The sequence below is a fragment of the Schistocerca cancellata genome, chromosome 5, assembly GCF_023864275.1.
Source record: "Schistocerca cancellata isolate TAMUIC-IGC-003103 chromosome 5, iqSchCanc2.1, whole genome shotgun sequence".
Classification (NCBI taxonomy): Eukaryota; Metazoa; Arthropoda; class Insecta; order Orthoptera; family Acrididae; genus Schistocerca; species Schistocerca cancellata.
Genome location: NC_064630.1, coordinates 503,592,864 through 503,607,888, shown reverse-complemented (window position 1 = coordinate 503,607,888; position 15,025 = coordinate 503,592,864). Strand labels below are relative to the sequence as shown.

The following is a 15,025-nucleotide window of genomic DNA, read 5'->3' as shown; positions in this document are numbered from 1 at the left end:
TACACTTAAAGGAGGCCTCCTTTTTTCTGCTGTTATTTCTGAAATTAGTGAAGATATTTTCAATCTGTCTTGTGATCCCAGTGAAATGTATTTTTGTCACTAAATGTGTTTCGTTTTATTGAAATAAAATAACATCCGTGGTCTTAATGAAACATATATAACATTTGACTTCCTTTCTCCATCTAAAAGCAGTTCATTACAGAAGCTGTTGATGTTAGTACTCGTACTTAAGATTTTTGCTCACATGTTTAGAAATACAGGAGCACTTACATTTTTTTGTTGACTTATGTCTTTACTTACCCTTGAGATCTCAAAATTTGTCCCCCCAGGAGGCCAACAGCTCTTTGGTGGGTATGTGTGTGGTGCATATGGGTCCCTGAGCTACTGCAACGTTTATTCTTTTCTGGGCTGCTTTCCCTTCCCCTTCCTTCTCTTTCCCTGACCTCCTTCCTTTCCCTTTGCCCCCTTCCATTCCTTCTCTTGGGGTTCTTAGTTGGTTGCTTTTGCTCCTCCTTTTTCACTTTTCTTTTTTGATCCCCCTCAGGTGTTTGACGTCCATCTCTAAATTTGAAATCTGTGGTGCGAGCCAGATGGGGAAGAACTCCCTCCCTAGACTCTTTGGTGTGGATTCCTCTCCTTCTCCCCCTCTCCCTCTTCCTCTCCTTCTCCCCCTTGCCCTCTCCCTCTCCCTCTCACTTTTCCCCTTCCCCTTCCTCCCTGCCAAAGCCCTTTTGCCTCCTTGCTAGGTCACCAGCTCAGTAGCCAGTCCATGTGGTGGGGCTGTCATGTACCGATCTGGCTGAGACCCCTGATAACACAGGGATCACTCTGCTGGTACCTGTGCTGTGAATGCCTCGTGCAAGCCTATGAGTGGTTGCCCATCTTTTTGGGGCATCAGAACTCCCGGCAATGATCATCCTGCCAGGCGGCCATTGCTGTGGCTGGATGGTGCCCACAAGGCGAGCCCCTGTTCGGAGTGGGTGGTACCAGGGTGGACATTTGGTACTCTCTGGCATCTCTACTGCGGCCTTGTCTCTTCCTTAACGTAGTTCTGTCTCGGTTCCTGTTTCTGCCTTTCCAGCCTTACCCTCCTAGGGTACACCCTGGGAGGAGAGACAGACTTTCCGGCTTGGGGGTGAGGCCCTTTTCACAGTTCCTGGTTTCTACCAGCACTGACAGGGAGACTTTTTCCACCACCAAACCCCTTTTCTTTGTGGAACATACTCAGGACAAGTTGAGTTCAGTTGAGTCATTATGCAAGATAAGCTCTGGCTTTCTCATTATAAAGACAACTTCTGCCAGCCAGCCAGCCTCCATCTGTGCCTGTGCCTGTGCCTGTGCCTGTGCCTGTGCCTGTGCCCATTTAGGAGACAACCCCATAGCTATTACTCCTCACAAGTCACTCAGTATGACACACGATGTAATTTTCTGTAGGAACCTTCTCGAGTTTGATGATCAACTTACAGCTAATTTGGAATGACACGGCATTCTTTTTGTCTGGCATGTACAGAAAGGCCCTAAGGACCATCGTAGAGACACTGGCACTTTCATCATGGCATTTGAGTAGGATCCCCTGCCTGAAACGGTCAAGGTAATGGTGTATAGGTGTGTTGCTTCCACTGCCCCAAGTTCTGTCTCATGTCCTCGCAATGTGATGCCATTCCCATCTGTGGTGACTGTGGCTGCTCTTTTCATGTGGGGAGTACTTGCAACTATCTGCCTAACTGTGTAAACTGCTCAGGTCTCATTCTCCCCACTCAACGGAGTGTCCAGTGCACATGAAGGGAAAAAACAGTTCAGGAAATAAAGACCGTTGACTGTCTCAGCTACTTTGAAGCCCAGAAGAAATTTAATAGACTTCACCCTGTAAATCTCTCCTCTACCTATGTCTCAGTTACGCCTTCACTTCCTCATGCCTAACCCCATCCCACCCCCTTTTGCTTCCTCACCCACGGCGGCTCCCATCCCTTCTTCCTCCTCCTCCTCCTCCTCCTCCTCCTCGGCCAAGGAAAACGTCCTCTTCTCTGGCTTCTGCAAGGGATGGTGCTCCATCTTGGCACACCCCTCCCTGGCATTCTCAGGACAGGAAGCTTGCATCCTTGGGCCAGAGGAGAGACCCACAGTCCAAGGTCCCCAAAGCCACTCACACTCTGCACAATCCTGACGTCACTGTCACCTGTTCAAGAAGAAGCAGCGCAAGTCAAAGGAAAGAGGCTTTCCCGGCTTCCCACAGGGCTTCATCTTTTGACTTCATCCCGAATCGAACTCAGTTTTTATGGATGTCACCCCATCCTCATTGATGAAGACCACTGACCAATTGACCTCCCTTCAGCTCCTTTATGTTTATCTGGACTCTCACCACATGATAATCCAGTATAATTGTAACAGATATTATTGCCAACTCCTGGAAATACAATGCCTTGTTTCCTCCTCCTCCTCTTCATTCTGTCATGCTCTTAAGGAAACTCACTTCGTAATGACCGCTCTCTAAAGTTTCATGTTGTTGAGCGTTCTATCAGAACCATGCCGGCCCCGGGAGAGCATGTGGAGGGGTCTGCACTTTGGTTCCCACCGACACCATTAGTGACTGGATCCCCCTTCATATCAAGCTAGAAGGAAAGCAGTTAGAGTGCAGAAGGCTGCAGCAATCACCGTTTGCTATGTCTACCTCCCTCTGGGAAGGCCACTTCCTTATGTTAAACTGTCTACCTTAATACAGCAACTCCTGCGCCCACACCTCCTCCTTGCACACCACCCCTTGTGGGGTGAGTGCCACTTCATTGCGTAGGGGTCTTCTACTTGACCAACGTACTACAGACTCTGTTTTGTGTCTCCTCAATGACAGTTCCCCTACCCACTGCAGTGCCACTCGTGGAACTTTTACTGCTCTTGATCTCACAATCTCCTACCCTGCTCTCATGGGTTGCCTACATTGGTCACCCCTTGATGATCTTTGTGACAGGCACCACTTTCCAGTGATTCCCCTGCTGCTGCCAGGCAGACAGGTCCCCAAGTTTGGCATCCTGCAGAGCCAACTGGCCTTTATATACGCCTGTTGTGCACTGAGGCACCTCTCTCTCAAACTACATTGATGCGATCGTGCAGGGTATTTCTGCCACTATTCTTCATGCTCTTGTCACTGCTGTCCCCCTCATCATTGGCCAGTACCAACATGGCAGTTGCTGTCCAGGACTGCCGACAGGTGGTGCAACAATTTAAATGAAACCCTTCGCAGACCAACCTCCTTGCTTTGAAGCATCTCCATGCTAAGGCTCATTACCTTACTAAGTGGAGTGAAAAGGACTGCTGTGAGCACTATGTTTCCTACCTGGGGACATTAGGCTTTCATCGCAGCTTTGCTCCAAGCTCTGTAGCCTTCTGGGCCACAAGTGACAGTAAACTATCCAGGGGCTTATTCTCCAAGGTGCTGTGTCTTCTGATCCATTGGTCCATGCAGAACACCTCATGACACACTTTGAGACATCATCAGCGTCCTATTCTATCCTGCCACCTTTCTCCAGCAGAAAAACAGAGTTGAACAGACCTTCCTTGTGTTTCAACACCCAGCAAGCCAAACCCTGTAATGAACTCTTCACTGAATGGGAATTCTTGCACGCTCTTACCTCTTCATATGACATGGCCCCAGGCCCAGATTCCATCCACAAGCAGATGATCTAACACTTGGACATTACACAGAGGCAACATCTACTCAGGGTCTTCAAGCACATTTTGCTCACGGGTGCCTTCCCCTCACAGTTGTGAGACAGTATAGTTATCCCAATCCTTAAGCCTGGAAAGAACCCAATGCCTCTTGACAGCTACTGCCCAATTAGCCTTATGAATGTACTTTATAAACTGCTTGAGAGGATGGTTACTTCAGATTTTATTGGGTACTTGAATCTCTGGGACTTTTGTCCCTGTATCAGTGGGACTTCTGGGAAGGATGATCTCCAACTGACCATTTACTGAGGTTCGAAACTGCAATCTGACTGACTTTTACTAACTGTCGGCACCTTGTTATGGTCTTGTTTGACCTACATAAGGCATATGATATGGCTTGGTGCCGCTGCATTTTAGTTACCCTCTATGACCGGGGCTTTTGCAGCCCCATTTTGATTTTTATTCACGATTTTTTATCCCACCAGCTCTTCTGGGTTTCAGTTGGCACTTCACTCAGCAACCTTTGGATTCAGGAGAATGGTATCCCACAGGGTTCTGTATTAAGTGTTACACTCTTCGTCATAGCGATCAATGGACTTGTAACCTCAGTTGGCCCTAAGATTAGCGCAGTGTTGTATGTTGATGATTTTTGCATCTGGTGCAGCTCCCACTTCGTAGAGTCTGGTGAGTGTCAGTTCCAAGCGGCCATCCAACGGACCTCTGCGGGGGCTGTCTCGCATGGCTTCCAGTTTTCTCCCTCCAAAATGCTAGTTATGCATTTTTGTCGTCAATTTATAATACACCCTGATCCAGAAATTTATTTAGGCAACCAGCTCCAAGATGTTACAGCACAGTCCCGTTTCTTGGGCCTTTTTTTTTAATGAAAAGCTGACGTGGCTGCCCATATTCACCACCTGAAGGCCACATGTATGCGGAAATGCGGAAGCTTAATGCTCTCTGCCTCGTGGCCCACACATCTTGGGATGCAGATCATGTAACTCTTCCCCTAGCCCCATTGACAGTTTCCCCACAGAAGAGAGGATTCTCTCTCTACAGATATGATGAAGCCAACTCACAGATTCCCTGACCATCTCGTGTACCCTGTCCTCTTTGCAAGCGAGGGACGGCTCCCTCCTGATCATTGCCCATGTGTGGGATTGACAGTTGGAAGGCGTCTCACTTCCCTCTGTCAAGGTCTCCATCTCCATTCACTGAAATGTGCCCCATATATTTCCTCTCACACCCCCCGTGAATGGTGCCCAGACCACGGACTAGGACTGACATATTCCAGAGTCCTAAGGTCTCTGTTACCCCTATGGTCTTCCAGCATCTAGCACATTCCATCCTTCCAGAGTTCCAGGGTGTTACAATCTTCTGTACTGATGATTCTAAGATGATAGATAAAGCAGGATACACTTTCATGTCTCCTGCTGGATTAGAACATTGCCAGAATCATGTAGTGTGTTCACAGCAGAGCAGCTGGCAGTTACCAGGGCCCTCCATTTTGTTACTCAGCAGGGGAGCCGACATAAAAAATATTGGGAGGCCTATATTGGGAGTCTTGCCTCAGGAAATTTTCTAAATTTTAGATGAAAAATGTCATTCTTTCGGAGTTCCAACAACTGAAAAAAATTTGAGTTTACATCTTTGTACCCTCCAATTGCTAGTACTTGTCGGCATAGAAATTGCACAGTAGTAAAAATTGTCTCAAGAGCTAAACGATGGCCTTTCTTCATATCACTATCTAACTGTTCATTCAATTGGGAGGTGACACTTCAGTTAGTGGTAGAATTTAGTTTCAGAACACCTTCTTTATGCGTGAATGTATTTTCATGAATATGGAATTTTTCCAAATCTTTTTTGCAGTTAGAAAACCCTACGGAAGTAAATGCATCTTCTTTTTTTGAAGAAAATTGTAATAGATTTTTAGCATCTGCCTCGTTGCAGGTTTTGCAAAAAACTTTTTCGGTTGATGCTTCATATTCTAGACTTCTGAAATGATCTTCCCTTACTGGACTGTCCAGGTTTCGGCTGTGAACGGTTCTCGCCTGAAGACGACGAAGCAATTGATGACACAATAGTTGTTGGAGGTTGACTTGCAGTATCGTCAACTTCCAAGCGTGCCTTTCTGGTAACAAATTTATCCAATGCAAACTTAATTCCCGATACAATAAGAGTCTAAAGTAAATGAGTAAAATATAGTCATATAAAATAGTCCACTAGACACTAAAGGCAGAATACTAAACACGTCTGCAGCATGCACTGAAGGAAACTATCCACACTGAATAATTGCGACAGCAGAGTGGGCCTTGTATAGCCACAGCGTTGTAATGTCTCGAAACAACAAAGCGGTGGGTTCCAGATGCTTCTGCTCCAGTCCTTTTGGCGTCGCCACGGCCACAGCACTGGCCTGCCAGTGCCAGACTTTACCCGAAGGTTCGCGCACTGGGACAAATTCTAAGTGTGCCCACAGCACTGTAACACTATCATGATTTCCACCACTCATTTTCAGGTAACTCACTTACTACCATAATTATTATTATTGTTGGATATGAGGTCCGCCAGGTATGCGAAACACTGTTTTAACTAATTACTGAATGTATTTTAAAGGGTAACTATCGTCAAACAAGGAAAATAAAAATTTTCAACATAATTTTGTGATTTTACAAAGCATAATATAACTAATAATTTTCTTAACTTATTGGGGGGGCTCGGGCCCTCTCAAGCCCCATGGAGTCGGTGCCTGTGTTACTCAGGCCTCCCTCCACAGCGTTTTAACATGTACTGGCTCATTGAGCAGCCTGCTACTCTTGTCATCTTTTGGTCTCTGCTGTCCATGACCTCCTCTCGTTCCTTGGCTGTGCCACGTGCTCTGTTGGCTTTCTCTGAGTCCCAAGTCATGTGTGTATCCCAGGAAATGAACAGGCTGACAGTTTGGCTAGATAAGCTGATACTCGTGCTCCATTTCCTTTCGCGACTCCAGCTGCGGATATGCAGGTTGATGTGAAATCTGTCTTTGCCCAAAAGTGGAATGGCATCTGATGCACCACTTTTCTCAGTAATAAACTCTGCACAATGAAGGAGACTGCTGCGCATTGGTGCTCTTCAATTCTGCTCCTGTCGGAAGTTGTCCACTGCTGTGCTTTGGTGCTCTTCCTTCGGCTCCTCTCAGAAGGAGTTCACTGCTTTATGCCGTCTACGCATTGGTCATACCAGGCTCACCAGTTGTGTCCTCCTGTGTAACCAACTACCACCACAATATGGTTGTGGAGCCAGACTGACAATATCCCACATATTGGTAGAATGTCCCCTTCATGCTAAGTATTGTCTATCTTAATTGTAATATTAGCTGACAATTCACAGATGGTTGAACTGATCCTCAGCTTCCTCTGTGAAAGTGGTTATTTCCAGATATAAGGTTTTCCTTTACTCCTGGAGCAGAGGCAGGGTGGTTGTAGTTAGAGCCTCTCTTCACATTTTCTCAGTCTGAGATCCCATGACCACTCCCTAGTGGAAAGATCACTCTTTTTTTTCCAGTTTTTAGATTTTGTCTAACCTTTTATCCTTTTACTGTGTGTGTTTTAACTTCCTTGTTTTATAATTTGACTCCCCTGACTGGATCCATCCACTTTTAGCTGATCCTCTTTCTTCTTTGAGTAACTTGTAACTTTGGAATCACGGGACTGATTATCTTGCCATTTGGCCCCATAAACCATCTCAATTAATCAATCAATCTCAAAATTTGTCAGGGAAAAATGCTAAAACATGTCTGGAAATCAGAAAAATATCAGAGAATTTCACTTGGGGTAACTTGTGGCAACCCTGTCAGTGTGAATTTGTTTCTGCAGCTGTACAGCATATGAAAAACTTGTTGTTCAGTCTCCGAATGGATTTAAATCAAATCAGAAGCTGCCAAGCTAGGAATTTGTGTGTGTGTGTATGTAGTGTTAGTATGGGAGGAGGAGGATGAGGATGATGATGATGATGATGATGATGATAAAGGGCGAATGCCAGTACGTAGCCTACTCCTTGAGAAAAGCACTAAGGAGGCTTCCAAGCTTAACGTCCCCATGTGATGGATGGTTCACCATCAACAGCATCACATGTCCTCACTTCATGACATAATGCAGAGAGGTTTGTTATTTAAACCAGGACAGTGGCTCAATGTTTGGTGATCAGGAGCCTTATGCCACCACTTCTCCTCCCCTTGCCAGCCAAATAGTGGCAAAGAAGAGTTTTTGCCACAGGGATTCAAATTGGCTTACCCTTGGATCAGTGTCCATTTGGAGAGAAGTGTTACCAAGTTTCAGAAATATATCGTTCACTTCTTTTGTGAGTTGCTAGTATGTCTTGCACATAACATTTGATGCTTTGAAAGATATTTAATTTAATTACTGTTACTTTAATTTTCAAAATTATTTCTCCCTGGTAATATTTTCAGAATTTAATCTATTAGTATTATTTTTTATATAAAAAAATGCTGTAATGTGCATTTCTGTAGAGCAGAAAATTGCATCAATTTCTCTTTTATGTAGCCACAAAAATTTTCCGATTTGAATTTTATTAAACAATCTGCTGCAGAAATATCATATTCAACTGATGACACATTTTTGTGTTATTACTTGAGATCTCAGATAATCTTCCAGTAGCACTTAAATGTTCATGAAAATTTTTTGATCATATATTTCATTGTTTTAAGGAGTTACATCAATTAAGCAAAGATAATTCTTGCTTTTTTAAAATCCATCATACTTTCTTATAGGACTATGCTGAGACTGCAAAACTTCTTGCTGTAGAAAATGTAAATAAGGATGCTCTTCAGGAGTATGCTCGACAGGCTGCTGATTTTTCGACTCACTACAGACTGCCGCAACTAGAATTTGCACTCAACCATTATGGGCAGCCAGATGTTGCTATGTTTGACTTCACTTCAATGTTTGCTGCAGAAAATGCAAGCAGAGTGATTGAGAGACGGGGGCACAGATTGCTCCAAATACTTGTTGGGGATAGTCTCTTGGAGGTAAATACTAGTAAATACTAATGTCATTAAATCGCCCACATACCTGTTTGGAACCCAACACAAAAAAGTGTTTCTTGTGATGTCAGATACATCTAAGTTAATGAAGAGAAGAAACCATTAGGAACTGTTACTGTAGAGCTTATAAAAATTAACAGTCATTAATGATATTTTGCTTTGCACTATTTATAGTGAAAAAGAAACATGTTACACAATTAATAGAAATGACACATTTTAGGGAGGAGGGGGGGGTGCTTCATCCTCTATTTAAGCTACTGCTTCTTATCTACATCTGGTTGTTTAATATTTACACAGGTACAGTGTTAATTCTACAAGGCTAACATTTCTCTATGCATTGTGAGGACTGAAGTCATGAAGTCTATTGTATTCCTTTTAATAGTCGTATAGAGTACTGCAAGACAATAATATGTGTGTCTTGTTGTTTTGTGTGTGTGTGTGTGTGTGTGTGTGTGTGTGTGTGTGTGTGTGTGAGAGAGAGAGAGAGAGAGAGAGAGAGAGAGAGAGAGAAGAAGAAGATAATTTTTAATTCTTTCTTCCAGCCCTTTTGGCCAACAGGATCAGGCTGTGCACGTGGTTTCTTGAGCTCCATGGATGCATGTTGGGCTGTTCGCAGCTGGGGAAGTGGCCACTTAACTCCACTAGAAGTTATAGCAGAACGTGAATCTATTTATCGGTTACTAGGACAAACAACACCTGAAAATTTACAACGCGATTTTGCGAACTACACTTTGGATCCCCATACACGGTACCCAAATCTCAACACCCGAGCTGTGCTTCCCATACAGGTGCGAGGACTGTATGACACAGATGATCCCACTTCTCTTGAACAGTTGTCATACAATGCTACTGAACATGATCTTCCTAAGAAGAGGAGGAGAAAAGGTGGGTATTCAATATTATATATCAACTCATTAGTGTCTCATTATAATTCTGTTTATAACTTCAGTTTAGAAAAAGTTAATTATTAATTCTTGTACTTCTGTTTTTGGAATTTCAAATGTAATATGTGTTTTAAACCTGCAGAAATGTTGATTTCTCTAAAAAAAATTCTAATTTAAAAAAATTCTAAGGGGTTAGCATTAATATGTTACTTTCTTGTTCTTTGTAATTCAAAGGGTGTGTGAGGAGTTTTCCAGTTTTATGGCCCACACATTTGTTGCATGACATAAATATGAATAGTCACTGACTGTGTGACGATATTGACTGTTGTACAAGAACAAATGCAGTGAGGTTATGCATTAGAAATAAATGGTTTCATTACTGCAGTATCTATGTTTCTATTGTTTCTCCATGTGTTACACATTTTAAATAACTTTTGTTTTTCCATAAGAGTAGTTTGCAACATATTTAAGAAGAAAGATAACTTTTCTGTTTGTCAATCATTTTACATAATTGTTCCCATTCTGCATTCCTTTGGTGTCATCATATTCAGTTTGAGACAGAATATTATTTTTTCAGATATTTTCAACTCTCTCAATCAGTCAAGAAGATTATCTATCTTGTTTTGCAATCACTCACATTACTTTTCTGTGAATTCTTATTCATTTCATGGAAGTTCCGCATTATTCTGATTTCTTTGTGAACTGCTTGCCTGACTCATGAATTTAACTTATAACATGGATCCCTATGATTTAGTGATTTCTGGTACAAATCTGTGAACACTACCTATTTCTTGAGCAGTTTTATGTAGGAAACTTGGTCACCACGTTCTAACTTTACTGTGTAATTTCATCAGTCACACAAATACATTTCAGTGCTCCTCATATGCCAGATGAGTGCAAAATATTTGACAAGGATGAATGGGCACAGAGAAAATGTGACATCCAGTCACATCATGCAAAGTATAAATTTTGCATCACACTGTCAGGCAACTGCGTAGTTGTTTTTCAATGCACGTTTTTTTATACATGGTGTTCTTGGGACACAAAAATCTAAAAGAGAGAATATTTTCTATGCCAGTTAAGTTATTAATATTTATTGTTATTTGTCCTTCATCTTCATGCTCTTAAATTTGTAAGGGTTTCCTATGAGATTCTGATATCCTCATTTTCTGTTCACATGTGAGCTTCTTTATTAGCCAGTTTCTGTTTCCACTGGCAGGTATTGTCTCTTCTTCTTGTATGTATTCGAGAAGCCTGAAATGGTTGTGTGAAAATATTATACATTTTTTGATATCTGTGCATGTGCCCATATTAAGCTTGGCAGTTTTTGGTGACATTTTTTCTTCCTCAGTATATGTTTCAACACCTTGTATTTTTGTCTTCCTGTCTGTACATGCCAGGTTCCAGAGTACAATGACTTGTAAATATATTATTTGTTATTAATGAAGTTTAATTTGTGGGTACTGATTGAGAGATTAGTGAAAGTTGTAAAATTCAAGAAGACTTTATAAACAGTGGAATGTCCAGAATGGTATAATAAACAATGTGAGTTGGGCTAGATTGCTACATGCCACACAGAAGAGGTGTTGAGTGGTGAACAGGGTACATATAAAACATATAAAAGTAGACTGAGTTATTCGACACAGTCCTCCTTCAGATTTAGAAACACACACACACACGCGCGCGCACACACACACACACACACGAGAGAGAGAGAGAGAGAGAGAGAGAGAGAGAGAGAGAGAGAGAGAGCCACTGCCATCTCTGGGCAATGAAGCCTCAGCATCCAGAGTCGACTGTGGCCATCTGTGTTTTTTCTAAATCTGGAAGATGACTGTTTGATAGTTTAGTTTACTTTTAAATGCACCTGTTTTGTAGCAATCTATCCTAATTCATGTTGTTATTCAACAATACTACAGCATTTTTATATTTCATTACCCGTATAGGCTAAGGATAAATTAGTACGGAACTGATATGCGTTTGCCTTATGCTTAGTTTTACAATCAATCTGAAATAACTCTAGATTTAAGTTGTTACATTATAGATGATTAATTTATTTATTTGCCTGTTCTGTTGGTGTCATCACTTGTGGTCAACAGTGAAGGGTATGTAATTTTTAAATGAAGTATTGCACCCTAGTAGAAAAATAATAATAGTGAAAAGGCATGATATGTCGTAATAAGATAATCAGCATGGCCTAAGTAAATTGAACTCATTACATGTATATATTGATTAGTAACTCTCATAAATATGCTTTAAAGATATCCTTTGCATGTGCAACATAATTTTGTGTGCGCACTTTTGTGTGTGTGTGTGTGTGTGTGTGTGTGTGTGTGTGTGTGTGTGTGTATGTCACAGACAACAGACAGACAGACAGACAGAGAGAAAGAGATATTAGTTGTAGTAATACACACACAGCTTTACTAAACAGAAGTGTTCATATAATCGCGTATTGACTGATGTAATGAAAAGAATAATGCAACAGTGGCACAGTGATTCTGTAAGTGGCAGTCAGATGAAAATGAGACAGTTGGGAAAAAAAGAAAAGAAAAAAAAAGGGTAGGCAAACAGTCTGTTAGATCAAAAGTAATCACCATAAATGTTAATACATTTATTCCACTGTGGGGGATGATGGTCCATGCAGTCAGGGAAAAATGTTTGGAGTTGCCTACAGAACCATGATTGTACCGAGGTGTGCACTTCTTTGTCCAAAGCAAATCGATGGCCAAAATTGTCTTTCTTCAGGGCTCCAAAAATGTGAGAGATCGGGACTATATTTGAGGACTTCCAAGCAAAACTCCTACAGTCTAGTTGAAACATCCTGGGCAATATATGGGCAGGCATTATCCTGCAACAGAGTGATGCTGTACATCAACATTTCTGACCGTTTGGAGTTGATAGCACACTTCAGTTTTTTCAAAGTATCTATGTACCGCTGTTCTTTAATTATGATGCTGTATGTTCTGGAAATTCAATCCTTGCAATCAAAGAAAAACATAATCTTGAGTTTCCTGTAGATGCCGTGCCTGTTGTTTCGACTATGCTGCAAAAGTTTTGCTGGGAAGCCCTTACATATCCTCCATAAAGTCCTGATCTCTCCCCATGTGATTTCCATACTTTTGGGACCCTGAAAAAAAGACATATGTAGCCATCGATTTGATTTGAATGAAGAAATGCATGCCTAGGTACAATCATTGTTCCATAGGCAACCTCAAACACTTTTCCGTCAGGGCTAGCAGCAATCTGTGACAGTTTGCTGATGGCCCTGTGGTGTAGCGAAAGGTGTCATTGAGTGACTGTAGAATGATACAAGATGACTTAGACTAAATTTCCAGTTGGTATGATGAACAACAGCTTGCTCTTAATGAAGAAAAATGGAAGTTGATGCAGATGAGTGGGAAAGAACAATATTTTAACTGTTGAAAACAACATTATTAATGTGATGCTTGACTCAGCCACTTCAATTTAATATCTGGATGTAACATTGCAAAGTTATATGAAATGAAACAAGCATGTAAGGACGATGATGTAAAGATGGTAGTAGAGAAGCTGAATGGTTGACTTTGGTTTACTGACAGAATTTTAGGAAAGCAGAGCTCATCCACAATGGAGACTGCATATGGAACTCTAGAGTGATTCTTCTTGAGTACTGCTTGAGTGTTCGGAATCCCCACCAGGTCGAGTTCAAGAAAGATGTGAAAGTAGTTCAAAGACATGCTGCTAGATTTGTTACCTGTGGCTTCAATTAACACACAAGTATTGTTAAGATGTTTAGTGAACTTAAATTGGAATTTATGAAGTGAAGACAACATTCTTTTTCCAAAATATTATTGAGAAAATTTAGAGAAGTGACGTTTGAAGCTGGTTGCAGAATGATTCTACTGTTACCAACGTACACTTCAAGTAAGGACCATGATGATAAGATAAGCAAAATTAGGCCTCAGGGGAAGGCATATAGACATTCATTTTCCCCTCACTCTACTTGCAAGTGGAACAGAAAAGGAAATTACTAGTAGTGATGCAAGATACATCCATCATACAGTGACTTGCAGAGTATGTATGTAGATGTAAATGTAGTCAGGAAATGAATATCCTGTGTAAGTGTATGAAGGGGCTGCACATGGGTTTTGGTTTTACTGATGACATATTCACTGTCTTTCAGTTAGTAATTTCTGCATTATGGGCACTGTTGCACCCTGACAAAAAACAAACAAATGAAGGTTGGGTTGACATTGTGTAGTTTAGTTTAATTATCTGCTTGTTCAGTGGATCATAATTGTAACCATTCACTATGATATGAAATTACCTAAATTCAATGACAGACCATTTTATTTACTGGCAAACTAAAAACTCGCACCTGGATCCACAGGTCTTCCTTACACACACACCATAGCTATTGATAGGTTTAGTTCCTACTGGAAACTGCTGCAAGTCACTGCTCAAATATCCAACTGCAAAGGAATCTTATTGACAAGGGATGGATTTATAGCAGAAGACATGACAGCTTCTTGACATTATTTGATCAGCCTGTGCAGAAACAATGGCTTTTATTTTTTCATCAAATAAGCTTTCAAGTAAAAAATGCTGCTACCCAGTGAGTTGAAAATAAAGTGCTAAATCCTTTTTTTGAGGTTTGGACATGTCTCTAGATGGTCTTCCGCATTACGCAAAATTAACCATTGAAGTAAGACATTCGCTTATTCTTGAAAGAAATCATCACTTGAAGAGGCTTTTAATTCTACATACATTCATTTACATCATATTGGGTTCAGAATTGTGATTTCAGAACTTCATTTCTTCTCCTGGATACTACACACCTGTCACACCATAAAGGAGGTTATTCATCGCTGCCTTCTGTGTAAAATAGCGTGCAACATTGCCGGTCAAGAAACAGGAGCTCCACTGTTAGCCGACTGTAGAATGTCACGCAGACCCTTCTAAGTCATTGGAATCAAATTTTGCAGGGGCCTTGTACTCCTAAGCAATAAGTATTACAACCAAACGCTATGTTACACTGTTCACTTGTGTAGAGCCTTTCACCTAGAGCTAATCCACAGTTCAACAACAGGTCAATTTTTGTTGGCACTACTGAGATATATTTACAGATGTGGCATTCCACACTCCATATACCAAGACAATGCCCAAAAATTCCATGCAGCCAACAAGGAGATAACAAAACTGTGTATGGCCACCACTGCTGTTAAGACCACCAATGTTTCGTGCAAAAGGCGTAACATGGAGGCTTACAGCACCGCGTGGGCTTGGTGAGGAGGATGTTGGGAGAGGATGGTCAATTCAATCAAACTATATCTTCAAAAAGTACTTGGATGCTCCAGCATGGAAAAAGAAGGGCTACAGACTGGTCATAAAGACTGAAGTCGCCCTCGATTTGAGGTCAGCCGCTCAAAATGAAGCCAAAATTCTCTCACTGGCACACTTCCTTGTG

General features: G+C 41.7%; 1 protein-coding gene across 2 annotated transcripts in view; it reads left to right on the top strand.

The window, feature by feature from the left end:
* LOC126188985 (F-actin-monooxygenase Mical) overlaps window positions 1-15,025 on the top strand; it is a 550,752-nt gene that overhangs the window by 320,912 nt on the left and 214,815 nt on the right. For both annotated transcript variants that reach the window (XM_049930777.1, XM_049930776.1), the window contains exons 10-11: window positions 8,423-8,680; window positions 9,238-9,580. In XM_049930777.1, the coding sequence (XP_049786734.1) occupies window positions 8,423-8,680; window positions 9,238-9,580 (601 nt within the window). The remainder of the gene's footprint in view (window positions 1-8,422; window positions 8,681-9,237; window positions 9,581-15,025) is intronic.